General features: G+C 33.7%; 1 protein-coding gene and 1 long non-coding RNA gene across 2 annotated transcripts in view; both read left to right on the top strand.

Annotated features, from left to right (window-relative positions):
- LOC144448297 (uncharacterized) overlaps positions 1-17,846 on the top strand; it is a 66,230-nt gene that overhangs the window by 47,816 nt on the left and 568 nt on the right. The gene's annotated exons all lie outside the window — the stretch shown is intronic.
- Positions 7,651-13,189, top strand: LOC144448595 (CD151 antigen-like). Its single transcript, XM_078138871.1, has 7 exons — positions 7,651-7,670; positions 8,252-8,468; positions 8,964-9,038; positions 9,805-9,909; positions 10,687-10,914; positions 11,640-11,723; positions 12,625-13,189. Exons 1-7 carry the CDS (start codon positions 7,651-7,653, stop codon positions 12,688-12,690), a joined length of 795 nt encoding a protein of 264 aa, XP_077994997.1. The 3' UTR covers positions 12,691-13,189.

Raw genomic sequence — 17,846 nt, 5'->3', positions numbered from 1 at the left:
TATACAAATGACCTGATTTGCATATGCAAATGGCCTGATTTGTAGGTATATGTATACAATGTACATGAAACTGATATGCAAATTATTTATTTTGCATGTACATATATGTATGAAACTGATAGTTTCATACATATATGTACATGCAAAATAAATAATTTGCATATCAGTTTCATGTATACATATACCTACAATCATATACCTACAAATCAGACAATTATTTGCATATACATTTATGTATGTCACTGATATGCAAATTACTTACTTTGCAAGTACATGTATGAATGAAACTAATATGCAAATTGTTGAATTAGCATATGCAATACTAAACAAAATACAACCAGCGAGAATAACAGATGTACTAATACTGATTTAAATAAAGAAATCGTTTCTTAAACAGGTCAGTAAAAATGTTTGTCATGGATTCTTTTGTCTTTTTAATGAAAATCTTATGACATGAATACATTTTCCAGAAGGTGTTGTTGTAATTTGAAATAACATCTCATACATTGATGTAATTTCTGATATCCACATGATTACTGGATATGTTACCAATTGTCATAATAAAAGTAATTGCCATGGTTACAAACATTTCCCACTGTGCAAAATAGGAAAATCCTATGTTTCTGCTAAGGGTTGTAAGCAGGTGACATTTATATGAAATCCCCAGTAACTTCACAATGGTTCAAAATTATGATTTACTAGAATTATACCAGTTTGACAAAATTTTCCACTTTCTCGTACCAAGGTTCCCAACCTTAGCAAAACCATAGAAATTTTTTTTTGTGTGAGAAATTCCCTCAAAAAATACTTAATTTTTTTTGGACAAATACTTTATCTTTGATGACTGAAAGTAAACGTTTTCCATTTCTTGCAAAAACACCAAATTCAGATTATATCAAGTGTAGAAAATCCCTATAAACAGTCTTACATACTATCTATTTGCAATGGAGGTTAATGATGTCATAGCATGTTTAATCACATGATTCTTATGATACTTGTGATTGGATGTAAGTATCACATGACACTTGATATGTAAATTGCAAACAACATGTTTTCTTTGAAATATTGCTAATTTCTAGCAAGAAATGACATCTTAAAAATCTTAAATAAATTCTCAAAAATGTCATATTCAGACAGTGCTGACATCACAACCTAGGATTCTGAAATTTCAATCTTAAATCAGCATCATTTATTGGCTAGGAAATTGATCCTAGTGAATGTTCAGGTATGATTAACCAATGACAGTATCTGTCTCACAGTTTACTTTTCATTATACTGATTGGATATGTTCTAAATTCAATGGACTGTTTGTTTGTATAATGCTTTTCTCCATTGTTCACTAAACAACACAAGTCTCTTCAAAGTTCTGATAAAATGATTTTTAAAGTTACCAAAAACATTGACACAAATATTTAAAGACTTTGACTTCTAAGATGTTTGTTTACCTTTAACTTTGTTCATTTGTTTACTTGTTTGAAGGCATGTACATGCTTGTATATAGTACTAGTAATATAAAAAATATGATTGGCTGACTAATTCTACCAGATATCCTCATTGGCTGATTTGAATTTACTAGTTGTTATATGATTGGTTAAAATCTGATGACTCACCACATTTTAGCCAATCAAATCATGTGTCATGAAAGGGTCCAAGGTACATGTATACAGTTGGAATTGATATTGTAGCAAAACTTTCTGAATCTGTAGATAAGGTTTTGAAAAATGCAGTCAACGATTTTTCAGAAAGGTACCTTTTAGTAAACAAAGGCAAAAGTCTGCAAATATAGTTTTACATGATATATTGAAGCCGACTTTACTGTAAACAAATATAACTCAAAAGTATAAGTTGTCTGAATCTATCAAAAAGAAGAAATTTCATAGCTGGTTGATTCTTGCTACCTGACACAGCATTTGTACTTAGTGTCACTGCTAGGGGGTCATATGACTTTGTTTACTATGATGAAACTTTTTGGAATTTTGGATTTTGCATGATTTAAATGTTTCTTGTAGTGCTGTATGGTTGGTATCCATCACCAAAGTTTTAGCACTCACCTTTCCTACTTTGAGGCGTCCGTAGGAGGAACTTCTTTTGAAAATGGCTACACGAATTAACAAGACAACACACTGCCAGACTCCCCCACCCTTAAAAGTTTATAAAAGTTGACTTCTTATTTACAAAGAAACTGCAACTTACATTGGTTCATCTCAGTTATCATTATTTTTTTTATAAATTGCAACGCAGGACAAACCCAAAATCTGTGTACTGAGTCATACATATCTGTCTTGCCTTATCAACCCTTCTGTCAGTATACATTGGTTTGTTCCTATTGGACTTGAACAGGTTGGGTTGTACCATAGTAGTGAAAAGGGGGTGATAGGCTGACAAGAAACGTTCGTCTTCATATCTTGGAAAAGTCCTTGGGGGTTTTATTATCAATATTGCATCAGGTCATTTATTCAGTGTTGATATTCTTCAGATTGCATCATAGTTTAGTTGTTCTCGTTGCTGACAAGTTAGTAGACATATTCCTTACTGTTGCTACCTCGTCTAAGACTACAGCACATACACAGTGAGAACATCATACCCAGCAACTGATAAATTAAAAAAGAGAAGAAGAAAGAAAACAGTTACTGTTTGGACGACAGTTTTTTGTATTACGTCATCACTATCTGGACTTCAGTCATTAATAGTTGAAAGTATGGATATGAACTAGCCATAAACCCTAACACTAGAGGGCAGTACATTATAGCCATGAACCTGACACCTGAGGGTGCTATACTGGATTGTACATAGATGTCAGCTTTAGCTACAATAACATATTTCTGTAAGTTCATACTGTTAATTATCTCAATGTGTTCGATTGACTTTTGACCTTATCAGCACTGTAAACAATGTTACTGACCAACCACTGGACAAACTTCTAAAAGAATGTAGTAAATTTATGCCGTACCTGTATGACACCAACACCGATGCCAATACCAGCCATCAGAACATAATTCCTCTCAACTGACATAGCTATTGCAGAAGCACAACCCTGTAAAGATAAAATATGTAAATTGTTGTGGTCGAAAAATACTTGGATAAATGACTCGATCACATTAACTATATCACATATAGTGATATCATCAGATTGTGTGGGCAAGGTGAAGTGACATCAGTTTATGTGTTCAAATTGCTTACATCATCAGTTTTTGTGGTCAAAATAGTGACATCATTAGTTTGTCAAGTGAAAATGCTGTTACATCAACAGCGTAGCAAAAGTGCTGTGACATTATTAGCTTTATGTCAAAATGCAAAATGCAGTGACATCATCAGTTTGTGATATCAAAGGGTGATGACATCACTAGTTTGTGTTGCTACAGAGTATCCATTTGCAACTAAGAAAATGGAGATCCCTTTCACTCAGCATATAGGTGTTTTATAATATAATGATTCCATTCAAATTGTTTTTAAAAAATTTGTGTTGGGAATGCTCCCAGCAATTTCCTTTTTATGCAGACATATACACACATAAATATAATCACACATTGTTAAGAAATCCATTCTGGTTTTGGACTATATGACAGGGCTATGTTGCCCGTTCTATATCACGTTGCTGTGGAATTGTCAAGGCTTTCCTAGTCAGTCCACAGCCTATCCATGAGTCACCCAGGCTCGGCAAACATAGCACCTGTGGGCTCCGTGTGTGTAATCGTCACCGACTTTTTGAGTCATTACTCCAGGAATCCCCAAAAAATGACTCTCGTCTTCAAATTGTACTTACATCTTTATAAATGCCTACATCAAAGGGTATGATACTTCCAATAATCTTGCCTTGTCCACAGTCTATTGACATGTCTTCACAACAACTGTCAGGTACTGCAAATATTTTGACCACTGTAGAAAATGATGAATTCATCCAGTCACCTGGCCCTGATACTCCACAACATTCAAACTGAAATCCAAACGTTGAAAATATTAATTTTTGATGTAGCATGTACCTCAGATATTTTAAGTCCATTGAGGTGCAAAATTCGATGACGATTCAAGTTATGTTTATACTCCGAGTTAAACGTTTGCTGTTACATTGTTCAAGAAAACTCAACCAATTCTCAGTCAAAGGTCAGTAGCAGCAACTGGAACATTTAAAAAAAAATGTTTTCGTAAGGTACAATAACTGCCTTGTAATATTGTACACTGTGAAAGGTATAGCATCACCTGTGGATAAACATATTTTTGTAGCTGTATACGCAATAAATCAAATCATATTGAGTCTACTTCCATAAATTAGTGCCCTAAACTGTGATTATGATTTCACCATGGTAACAGACAAATTCAAAACCAAGCTTTAGCCCAAGATTTAAACTTGCCACTACACTACATACAGATAATATTGACCACTAATTAACAAATATAATGTCTTTTTATCAATAATTGATCAATTTTGTACTGAATATATTTTTGGTTATTTTATGAAAAAATATCGCAGTTGCAGCTAGTACAGGTTTAAAACGAAGAAGAACATTTGAATCACGATCAGTATATTTGCCACTACACTACATATAGATAATATTGACAACTAATTAACGGATAAAATGTCTGTTTATCAATAATTGATCAATTTGTAATGAATATATTTTGGTTATTTGATGAAAAATATCCCAGTTGCAGCTAGTAAAGGTTTAAAAAGAAGAAAATTGAATTGTGATCAGTATATTTAGAAAAAGCTAAATACATGGTTTCATTATATTTTATAGGATGTAACCGTAATAAAATATTACCTCAGCTAAAAATGATTTTAAAAAAATAGTACATGTTTTTTCTCACAGACTTTGATGACAACATTACAAATATTTTATGTTCATCTTAGTTAGCCCATTTTGTACTATTGCTGCAAATGAGTTTGTGATGGTTTTATGAAGACGTACAAATCCTGATTTTCTTGAGTAGGGCTAGTTCAACATTTCTATCAAACAGTCACTTAGCAAAGATTAAAGCAGTACAGCTACTTTCATCAATAGATTTGCCACATTGTATGTTGACTTGTCAACAACATTAGACATGTCCAATACTCCTGCAGACAAGCACTAGATATAATCTGGACCACTAATGCATGTTTTTAAGATATCTCGTATTGTTCTGTGTTTATTTAATTTCCATCAAAACTGTTTGTTCTGTGACAATTACTGAAACTCTTTCAATCCTTTTTATTTTCAAAATCATTGTTAACCTTAAAAAATACAATATTATATTTAATACAGTTGGCGTATTATAAGCAGATGCATTGTTGTAAATGATGGGTATATAATCTCAGAAATTCTTTCAGGGCAAAACACTTTCACCCCTTGCGTCACAGACATACAATCCTTGGAAAATGAAAAATATAATGTTTGCTACCAGTTCTTAACTTTTAGAATAAGAAGATGCAATTATGGTTGAAATGTTGAGGAAATAATGTAACAAGTCACTGTCTGATCTTTTCAATTCCATTTATGCTCTGATGTACCCATAGAAGGATATTAACTATTGTTGTATTCTTGAAATACAAAAATGTAAAATGGTGCCAATAATTGCACGAATTAAATCATGTACAGCATTTCTGAATTTAGAAAGATATGAATGTATAGGAGAGAAATTTGAGAACTGTATGGTCATTATAAATTCAGTGCATTACAATGCGACACAGACATGATTGCAATATTTGTAGCCACAGAACTCATCTCTGGTATGTGTAGATTGGTTGAGACAACCTGATCATTAACATAAATTCAGTGCCTTAGAATACGACACATACATGATTGCAATATTTGTAGCCCTAGAATTCATCTCTGGTATGTGTAGATTGGTTGGAGCAACTGATTAACATTATTAGTGGTTATTGGATTAGTACACTGATATAGACAAGTCATAACCTTTAGTATAAATAAAACTACATGACCCTTTGACCTCACAAAGCTGAACTGATGTTCATATTCACTGTGATGTGTTGGTTTGTTATCTAAACATATGAAAACTGAAAGAGTAAGTTCTTAATGAGTTTACATATAATGTAAACATGTTCTTATGTTTACGCAATGTACTCACTTTGATGTTTAATGTACAATGGTCTTAAACCCTAATGTTAGAATCCCATATGGTAACTATTAGTACTAATATCTCTAACAAGAGAAAGTTCAGTGAACTTCATTGACAACAGCCACTGTATAGATTCAAGTAAATCGATCATGTTTACATTATAATAAAATTACTGACAGATACACTAAGAATGATAGTATTGAATATCATGTCACAGTAAAAAGAAATGATTACCTTCATGTGAGATTAGTACAGCATTACATAAAATGGTTTGTCAACAAAATGTAGGCTGCTTGGATCCAAATGTGTTTGATAACTATAGGTAGCCATAATGCTATACCATATTATCATGCATGGATTGCATACTCTAGGCTAGTACCGAATTACAATTCAAATCACAAAACCTGTTAATGTCAGTAATTTGTAACAATGACAAGATACTAAACTACCTCTTTCCTAGTTATCAGAGATCAATATCTGCACTTGTTGGCTGTGAATCTAAGAATGTAAGGGACAATTGCACAATGTTACACAAGCTTAATAAGCAAACTACAGTTGTTTAGGGGGAGGTGGTCTGGCATCAATGCATTTGCTGAGCTTCATTTTCGCACTTCTAACCAAATTTCAAAAACTTTCATGCCTTCAATGATAACAGCTTCTGTATTTACTACTGAGGTGTTGATAAGTTGATTAAAATTTACTTCTCACGTGATATACAGTGCTGGGTTTGTAGTAGTATTTTGATGTGTTTACCATCATCTCAGTATTACAGGTTCATAGGGTTGGAATTTCAAGTTTACAATTATTATGTTTGACAATGTACATTCCATCGAACAGAGTGGTGTGACTGCTACAGTTTTCATCGTGGTTTTAATACATCATATGTAAATGTGTGATGTCGCTCTGAATGTCGTTTAGGGGGAGGGGGGGGGGGGTTGTCCTAAGCGAACAATGTTCATTCATTGAGCTTGAGCAACATTGTGCGAAGGTCCCTAAGATGTCTTAGAACAGAGTGGTGTGACTGCTACAGTTTTCATCGTGGTTTTAATACATCATATGTAAATGTGTGATGTCGCTCTGAATGTCGTTTAGGGGGAGGGGGGGGGGTTGTCCTAAGCGAACAATGTTCATTCATTGAGCTTGAGCAACATTGTGCGAAGGTCCCTAAGATGTCTTAGATTAAAATTAAGGTCAGCATACTTTATATGCAGATTTGGTAGTCCATGAACACTGATCCAATAGGTGTATTGAAACTGTAAAGTAGGGGGTTATTGAACTCAGATAAAACTTATAATCGATGTATTGATTGTGAATGTATGTATTGATCCACTAGCTGTGGCTCATGGCCAAAATTGTTTAATTGGAAATTGATCCTCGGCTACAAACACCCACATTGAACTATAATGTAATTAGTTAGTACCATTTCTGATCATATCTTCAAATCTTAGAGTGATTCTTGCAAGATGGTGATGAGCTATTTCAAGTTATCAAACTTTCACTCCAAAGTGGACTTCTAGTGATATTTGTTTCATGCATTGTACAATTCCAGTCACAACACTAACTTTTAGAACAATTAAAATTAATCGAGTCACAAAAATGGCAGTGATAGAGATATGGTAGAGTGGAAAGTCATTTAATTACAGCAGTCAAAGTAGTCACAGCATTTACACAAGGATGACTTTGACCTTGAATATCTGCTAAACCACATTTCAGCCCATTCCCTTCTGAGTTGCAGCTATTGATTTTCAAATTGTATTATTTTTGATAATTTTCTATATTTGTGTCCTCTGTATCAAAAGATTGTGGTTATAATTTGAAATGTTTTACCTCTAATGACAACCTAACTCGAGGGAGGTATTGTTATCTGTTTTGTGGTTGATGTTGGTTGAGGTCTCTACAGTACATGACTTTTAACTTCTAAAACATAGTTTCTACAGGGATGAATACTTACCTTATAGAGTGTGGTTGTATATTTGTTGCATTTAGTCTTTAAAAACAAAATGATCATGTGTATAGTGATGACAGTGAGACAGATGAATAACTCAATCTTTAGAAAGTGGTCTTTTGCAAGCATCCTGCTCATGCCATGCAACTGACCAAAACCGCACACTGGAAATGGCAGTAACCTCCCTCAAGTGACTGTTCAGTGGCAAACATTTCAAAAAAAGCACTGATGTAGAGCCATTTATATTGACAGGATTGTTTCTTTATTTCAGGTGACAGGACTTGCTGTATTAGTTCTAGGAGTATGGATGACAGTAGATCGTGTAAGTTTACCTTTCCTACAGATTATGGATACACCAATATTCCAGACAGCCGGATATGCCATGATTGGAGTCGGTGGTTTTGTTACCATTCTGGGTTTCTTTGGCTGTGTTGGTGCATGGTGTGAAAACAAGTGTATGCTTTGGACAGTAAGTATTCAATCAATCTATCAAACAATTAATCAATTAATCAACCAATCAATCAATGTCAATCAGTCAGTCAGTCAATCATTCAATCAATCAATCAATCAATCAATCAATCAATCTGTCATTCAGTCTATCAATCAATTGATCATGCTAGTAATTAATCTATAAATTGATCAGTGTGCCTGAGTGTTGACTGTTCATTAATGAAGTAAATCAGTAAGGTTCCATAAACTTTGTCAATCAATCAATCAATCAATCAATCAATCAATCAATCATTTAACCACTCAATCAATCAATCAACCACTCAATCAATCAATCAATCAGGCTGTCCATCTGTCTCAGACAGTCCACCAATCAATACATTAGTATCACTCAGGATAGTAATCAATCAATCAATCAATCAATCAATCAATCAATCAATGGACTTATCAATCAATCATTCAATAATCAATCAATCAATCAATCAATCATACATGACATTTAAACCTTCATTTTCAGTATTTCCTGTTTGTGTTCATCATTCTCCTGGCAGAGATTGTCTGTACCATCTTACTCTTTGTCTTTAAAAGCAAGGTGAGTTCTTTCATCACAAAAATAGGTGAGTTCTTCATCACAAAAATAGGTGAGTTCTTCATCACAAAAATAGGTGAGTTCTTCATCACAAAAATAGGTGAGTTCTTCATCACAAAAATAGGTGAGTTCTTTCATCACAAAAATAGGTGAGTTCTTTCATCACAAAAATAGGTGAGTTCTTTCATCACAAAAATAGGTGAGTTCTTCATCACAGAAAATGCAGTTTTGTGTCTCATATTTTCCAGTATTACATATTTCAAATGGAATGCAATGTAAGGTAATGTGTATCACTTTGATTTGATGCATTGAATGGCCCAAGGCCGAAAGCTGAGGGGAAATAGTTGCTACATAACAGCACGAGGGGTAATATGATGTCAACTAGTGCCCGAATTAGGCCAGGTAATAAGTGCTTTATAACACATCACATTCTCTGGCACATATTATTTCTATAGTCAAAGCAAATCACTGATAAAATTACCATGTTACATGAATAGTGCCCTAGGATAAATAGAATGTGAATAGTGCCCTGCTGTATGCAAATTGAAGTCACTAGTCCATACTACTTTACATGTTCTAAGCCAATCACTGAAGGCTATATAAAAATTATGTTTTATCAATTGAGATTATGTTCAGACTATAGGACCATTGTTTGCATCTGATATTGTCTTATTCATCCATCCATATAGAATACTTGGGGAGTGGACAAACCTGTTGTAAGTCTCATTCTCTAGAGGGCGTTGTCATTAACTTTATTTCTATTGAACAGGTTGAACAGTTCTTGGAGAAGAAAATGAATGAGACAATGATTATGGACTATGGTAAAGCTGATGAGGATCTAAGCACACAGGCTATAGATGCTATCCAGTTGACTGTGAGTACTTGATATGATTGAATTGACATGTGGATGGATTGTTCAGTGGGTGCTAGGGAGGATGGTGGGTGGATGAATAGATGGTTAGATGATTGGGATGGTGAATTGATGGATGGTATGTATGGTTAGTTGGTGGATGGAGGGGTGGATGGATGGTGGGAAGGATAGGTAGGGTGGATGAACTGTTCAGTGGGTAACACCCTAAAGAGTGATGGCTGGATGATGGATGTTAGTTTGACAGTTGCATGGATGGATGGTTGAGGGGAGGGATTGGTGGTAGGGAGGGTTAATGGATTGTTTAGTGGGTGCTGGGGAGGATGATGGGTGGGTGGGTGGTTTGTTGGGTGGGTGGATGGGTGGGTGGGTGGGTGGATGCTTGATGGAAGGAATGGATGGATGGTGGGTAAGATGGGTTATTCAGTAGGTGCTGGAGAGGATTTTGCTTGGTAGATGAATAGATATAATAAGGAGAGGGTGAATATTATCAAGGGCATGATATTTTTGATTGGTTTATAGCAATAATAAGATTGTTCAGTGGCATGATGATGGGTGCCTTGCCTACATATTTGTCAATTATCCAATAGAAGCTTGAGATGTTGATCATGTGACTACTTGCAACAGTCATTATCTTTACAACTTCTATCAGTCATCCAATCAAATGTTGCAGTGTTGATCATGTGACTACTGAAGACCTTAAACCTTTTGTCAACCAACCATCCAATCAGATGTAGTAATGATGATCATGTGACTAAAGACCAATGGGTATTGTGTTTACAGTTTGATTGTTGTGGTACCAAAAGTTACAAAGATTGGATGCAGACTTGGTGGTATGAAGCAGAGAAAAACACCTCTGGTGCCGATGCATGGATGTATCCCCAATCTTGTTGTGTAGTGTCTGGAAAGGATAAAATAATCAAAGATGGAACCCTTCCACAACCCATGAATGTAACAGCCTGTAAGGGAGGTGATAGTATTGCTGTACCCAATGATGCCATGCATGACAATGTAAGTAAACAGTATGGAATATAGAGTTACTACATTTTGTACTTCGTATGGAAATGAAGATGTACTTAGTCTTTTGTCTGGCATCTGATATTTATTGGAAACTTTGTGACATGTGACATCATGAGTTTGTCATGTGACATACTATGCCAGTCATTTGACACTGTCGGTCATCAAATTTCATAATATCTATTAAAAGAAAATTGTACATAATTTCCATTTGAGTCTTGTTCTTTGAAGAATGTGATTTAGAAATGTCTATAAACTTAATATTTATGTATCCAATCCAGTCACTTGTTACATGACAAGCATATTATAATGTCATTATACCAAACACGAGCCAAGTTGAACAAAAAATATGGAACATATACTCTGGTCGTTCACCTCAGACAATGTACATCTATATCACAAGAATACATGTCTACATCACTAGTTCTACTGAGTTCAAAATATGAGTCAAAAAATTGCCATTACTTTCTTTGATTTTTCTTTGATATAATGGCGCTGATATAATTAAGTTATTCTCCAATATTTTTCTTCATTCAGCTAGAAAATACTTTTGACCTAAGGGTTATCACTACTCGTCTAGTGACCTGTAGTTACAAAACATTAGGTCACTCATATTTTTCCTGGCTAAACGAAGAAATGTATTAGAGAATGATATCTAAATATATATATGACATTATGCTAAACTTTGTAATATATGATATTATTTAATTTCTATTCAGGGATGCTATGACAAAATCTACACATATATCAGGAATAATATATGGATTATTGCTGGTGTTGGTCTTGGTGTTGCAGTACTCCAGGTAAGTCAAAGGTTTGACTACTCAGTGTTTATGGATTCAGTACTCCAGGTAAGTCAAAGGTTTGACTACTCAGTGTTTGTAGATTCAGTACTCCAGGTAAGTCAAAGGTTTGACTTCTCAGTGTATGTGGATTCAGTACTCCAGGTAAGTCAAAGGTTTGACTACTCAGTGTTTATGGATTCAGTACTCCAGGTAAGTCAAAGGTTTGACTTCTCAGTGTATGTGGATTCAGTACTCCAGGTAAGTCAAAGGTTTGACTACTCAGTGTTTATGGATTCAGTACTCCAGGTAAGTCAAAGGTTTGACTTCTCAGTGTATGTGGATTCAGTACTCCAGGTAAGTCAAAGGTTTGACTACTCAGTGTTTGTGGATTCAGTACTCCAGGTAGGTCAAAGGTTTGACTACTCAGTGTTTGTGGATTCAGTACTCCAGGTAGGTCAAAGGTTTGACTTCTCAGTGTTTGTGGATTCAGTACTCCAGGTAGGTCAAAGGTTTGACTACTCAGTGTTTGTGGATTCAGTACTCCAGGTAAGTCAAAGGTTTGACTACTCAGTGTTTGTGGATTCAGTACTCCAGGTAAGTCAAAGGTTTGACTTCTCAGTGTTTGTGGATTCAGTACTCCATGTAGGTCACAGGTTAAACTATTTACGATTTGTGGAGTCATCATTTTGAATGATTAGAATGGCTTGTATTTACAGACTACAGAAAAGAATTCAGCTGACAATTATTTCTCACAGCTGTGACTTCTTTTTCACTTTTGATGCAAAAATAGACATCAAAGTTGTAACGTAATCTACTATGATGATTTTCATTTCTGCACAGACCAGACTATCAACTATCGTTACGCAATATTGTATGATGTGAATTGATTACTCCAATAATTATTTCTTTTTCTCAACAGATTTTCGGACTCATCTTTTCAATATGTTTACTAAGGAACATGAAAGATTTTGACTACGATGATTAGCGGAGAGTAAATGCAGCAATGAGAACAACAAATTGCAACATAGCAAAGTGTTTCCATCAACAATATCAGGTGCCATTTTTATACATAATCATAACCCTGCTGTGTGAAGGATCACACGTTTGCTGGCGCCCTCAACACAATAAAGTATATTTTCTTTTGTTTTTATTACACCATTATTCCGGGGAGCATGAGAACAAGAACAGTTTTTCATACAAAAATTGTAGTTTTTTCACACTCTTCTAGAATTAGAGTCTGTATAATATGGACATGTAGTGGTCTATTTTAGTGATTTTTGTATCAACATTGCGTGAGTTTGTAATATTTCAAAAAGACTTTAAGAAAAAAACACAGACACAAACTATAGAATCGTTCCTCTAGCAAAATGTATGTAGATCTTGCCACTTTGAAAATATGGTCAAATTTTTATTTGTAGATTTGACAGTGAATATGTCGTCAAAAAATTAATGCAATGAAGCAAAAGAAATATAAGAGTACACACATGTCAGTATTTTTATTGAGTTTTGTATATTTTTGAAAACTTGTTAGTTTTTTTTGGTTGAATCTGTGATAGTTCTTTCTGTGCATGTCACATTATCCTGAAGGACAAATATCGTAAGTGGAAAAGTGAGAGATTTTTCATTCATGTGAGAGAAATAAACCAGTTTGGTTGATAACATGTAGTGCAGAGACTTGTAATTAATAAATACAACCGTGGTTTAATTAAAAGTTACAATTGAAAATCACAAGGCATTTTTTCTGATAAGAAATAAAGATTTAATAACGTTTCTCCAAACTTTTGATTTTTTTAAATATCAGAACAGAACTTTCACAGATTTATTAGAACTTTAGAAAAATGAAGCCTTTAGTCAAAGAAAGTCAATGAATTGAGTTGCAATTTGCATACAACCATAAACAACAGCCATATTTGGGAAGTATTTTGCATACAATTTGAATAATAGCCATATATCGATTGTAATTTGCATACAAATCAAACATCCATATTTGGAAAGTAATTTGCATACAATTTGAAACACAAACAGCTATATAGGTCAATTTGCATATATTTGCATACAATTGACAAGTAAGCCAATCATAGATAGTGTTTTAAGGGTTATTATAATTAAGAGTATCTAGTACATGGTACTATATACTCAATAAAGTGTACACAAGTGTGATGTGTGTACTGGTGATGGAGAATGTTTTAACAGCCTTTTTAATGAATAAGAACAGCATCTAGCTATGTTCAAACTCATGAAAGCAGTGATTTTACCTCGGAACTTAGACTAGATGAATTAAATGTTACCATGGTAACATGTTAATTATTATAACCTACAGATGGGATTTGTTGACAAATACGTACATATGAGTATCTATTGAAAGTACATATTTGCTGTTTGATGCATATAATTTTCTCTTGTCTGGAAGGTATAATGTTATACACTAACAAAACTAACCATGATTGTTTAGTGATGTGCGCCCTCATGGGTAGACTTAGAGGGTTCCTTTGTTTATATAGCTCGCCTGCGACCATCAGTATATTGTATTAAGGTATATAGTTGGACTAACAAACATTAAATGAAGATGTAATTTTGTGAATTTTTACTCGTTAGAGTTGGAGTAATGGTCATTTTCTGTCTTGTAGTGATCAAGGTATCTTCAGTTATAGTAATTTTACTAAAAGTGTCTGTTTCTAGTCTAACCTTCCAAACAAGATGTCATTTTTTTCATCATCAACTGTTTTCAATTGCTGTGTCTTACCTTTGCCATTTATGGAATGTTCTATTCAATATAAGGGGTGGGAAGGTTTGAAAATCTCTCTCAACTCAGGGGTTAAAATTTTGTTCAGTGCAGAGTAACATACCATCTCAATAAAAAAAGGCCCTCATAGTTTATTATCGGTGATCTGTCTTGCATGTGTGTGCTGATACCTTCCTACAAACACTATCCTGATTCACGACTGGAAATCAAGGAATTGAAACTCTAATATGTCAACCTTACAAGGATAGGGGATAGTTTGTCATTAAAATGTACAAAATATGATAGAATAGTGAAATAGAAGGTTCCTTGCTTCTTTACACCTTCTACCTCTAGAATACCACATGCATGACAGATTTTGTTAGTTTCCTTACCACCTGTACAATGCATGACACATAGATTCCGTTAGCTTCCTTACCACATTGACAATACCTGACAGATTCCGTTAGCTTCCTTACCACTTTGACAATTCCTGATAGACACATTCCGTTAGCTTCCTTACCACTTTGACAATTCCTGATAGATTCCGTTAGCTTCCTTACCACTTTGACAATTCCTGACAGATTCCATTAGCTTCCTTACCACTTTGACAATTCCTGACAGATTCCATTAGCTTCCTTACTACATCTAAAGTATTTTCAATCTACCGTCCTTCCTTTCAGTCCAGTTAAAATAGAGATTTGATTGATTACAGTACAATTTATTACACAATATCTGTTGTACTTTTGTTTGAAAGTTGTTTTTTTTTGTCAATTTTTCAACATCCTGTGGTCTTTAAGATGAAACCAATCAGAAGGTCAGGAAAATATGGAATCAAATCTCTAAATGTTTTTGATTGTAATAAAACCCAACTTCCTGTCAAAGTATGTAGTGCACAAGCTGGGGTCATTTCATATACATTTATGCTAATTATATTCATGAGTATTGTTTCCATATGGTGCATAATATATCTGAGGTCATTTAGTATTCATTTATGCTAATTATATTCATGAGTATTGTTTTCATATGGTGCATGATATATCTGAGGTCATTTAGCATTCATTTATGCTAATTATATTCATGATTATTGTTTCCATATGGTGCATGATATATCTGAGGTCATTTAGTATTCATTTATGCTAATTATATTCATGATTATTGTTTCCATATGGTGCATGATATATCTGAGGTCATTTAGTATTCATTTATGCTAATTATATTCATGATTATTGTTTCCATATGGTGCATGATATATCTGAGGTCATTTAGTATTCATTTATGCTAATTATATTCATGATTATTGTTTCCATATGGTGCATGATATATCTGGGGTCATTTAGTATTCATTTATGCTAATTATATTCATGATTATTGTTTCCATATGGTTCATGATATATCTGAAGTCATTTAGTATTCATTTATGCTAATTATATTCATGAGTATAGTTTCCATATGGTTCATGATATATCTGAGGTCATTTCATATACATTTATGCTAATTACATTCATGAATATTGTTTCCATATGGTGCATGATATATCTGAGGTCATTTAGTATTCATTTATGCTAATTATATTCATGAGTATTGTTTCCATATGGTGCATGATATATCTGAGGTCATTTAGTATTCATTTTTGCTAATTATATTCATGAGTATAGTTTCCATATGGTGCATGATATATCCAAGGTCATTTAGCATTCATTTATGCTAATTATATTCATGAGTATTGTTTCCATATGGTTCATGATATATCTGAGGTCATTTAGTATTCATTTATACTAATTATATTCATGAGTATTGTTTCCATATGGTGCATGATATATCTGAGGTCATTTAGTATTCATTTATGCTAATTATATTCATGAGTATTGTTTCCATATGGTACATGATATATCTAAGTCATTTAGTATTCATTTATGCTAATTACATTCATGAATATTGTCATATTCAAATTATATAACGATAATTCATATAATATTCAAAAACCTCATTTTGTACACCGTTTATTCCAAAGTATTACTTCTTCCACATACAACAAACTTCCCCACTTTTCTAAATATTGAGTTTGCTATTACCATATATTATTTGGCTTTGATAGACATTGTATACTTTTATGTAGAGCTTTAGCTGAAAGACATTGCATCATTTTTTAAAAAATCTCTTGTAAGATATTTCTTGCGGTGACAGAAATACCTTTCTTATAAGAAAACCTGGAAATATAGAATTAAAATGAAATCACAGTTATTTATACGGTAGATATGAAGTGATATATGTAAGCCACACCTTGTACTATTTATTGGCTTTTTATCTGTTTGTTACATTAACTTTTTTATATCATAATGCTATATATATATGTGGTCAAAGCTGGCCTCACTTTCACTCCATGGCTTGCAACACAGAAATCACTTTTCAAAAACACCAAATCTTTCTTTCTTAGCTTGTTCAAATCATAAATTATAGAACAAGGCTAGCTGTAGATGTATGTGAATTAGATCAATCGATGATGTAATTTGTATATCATGTGATGTTCATCAACCTATAATCATCCTTCTCTTGAGTCATGTGATTGAAGTAAACCAATGAGCTTTCATTTGATGGTCACATGATTCAAATTTGAATAATTTCTTAAAGTCAGTGCAAGAATCATGTGATTTGAGTAATCCAATGAACTTGTAGTATCAGAATCATGTGATTTGAATGAACCAATTAAATACTAGTCTTAGCATCATGTGATTTGAATAAATCTTAACTGTCACTAAGATCAAATATACCTGTGTTGTATATTGCCATGGAAATTGTCACTTAGCAAAAGAAGCTCAGGAGATGCATTATTATTTAGTTTCTATAGAAACACTAATATTTATGGCATACAGATTGGTGTCTGAAAGAGAATGTAAATGGTGGCCCGGCCCCCATGGCAGTGAACGTGTTTAAAGTTGATCTCAGGTTAAAAGAAATCGTAAGACACCAAAGTAGGATAATTTGCAGTAAGGCTTGATACAGAATAAATCATGTAGTTGAATTGTCTTTTTAAATGCTTCTTGATAATTAGAAACATCACCTTCAAAATGTCAGCCTTCTACAGGGGCCTTCTGCAATTTAAAAAAAAGGGAAAAATTAAATTCTCCAGATCATCTCTTTCAAAATTCAATTATCTGTCAATCAAAATGATTGACAGGTAAGTTGAGCCAATCACATGAATGTATTCTTGGTAGATGTATGATAACTTTTCACAGTAAGAATTTTGTATTTTCCAAATAATGTATTTAGCCGAGTCCACCAATGAAATGTAGTCTTATATCTAAATTGTATGTAGTCAGTCGGTCCAGCCAATCAGGAGAACTGTCTTGACCATTGTATGAATAGGGGTGGTCAGGATGTCTTTCCTGAGGGGCTGTTATTACCTCTTTTTAGGACATTTG

Source organism: Glandiceps talaboti, chromosome 17 (genome assembly GCF_964340395.1).
Source record: "Glandiceps talaboti chromosome 17, keGlaTala1.1, whole genome shotgun sequence".
NCBI lineage: Eukaryota > Metazoa > Hemichordata > Enteropneusta > Spengelidae > Glandiceps > Glandiceps talaboti.
The sequence above is the reverse complement of the archived record's forward strand: the minus strand, read 5'-3'. Positions and strand labels throughout refer to the sequence as shown.

Excerpts from the sequence above, each read along its gene's own strand:
- LOC144448595 (XM_078138871.1), top strand. The coding sequence starts at position 7,651 with ATGGCAGTGATAGAGATATG. Across the intron at positions 8,469-8,963 it reads ACAAGTGTATGCTTTGGACA|TATTTCCTGTTTGTGTTCAT; the intron begins GTAAGTATTCAA and ends CTTCATTTTCAG. Across the intron at positions 9,910-10,686 it reads TAGATGCTATCCAGTTGACT|TTTGATTGTTGTGGTACCAA; the intron begins GTGAGTACTTGA and ends TTGTGTTTACAG.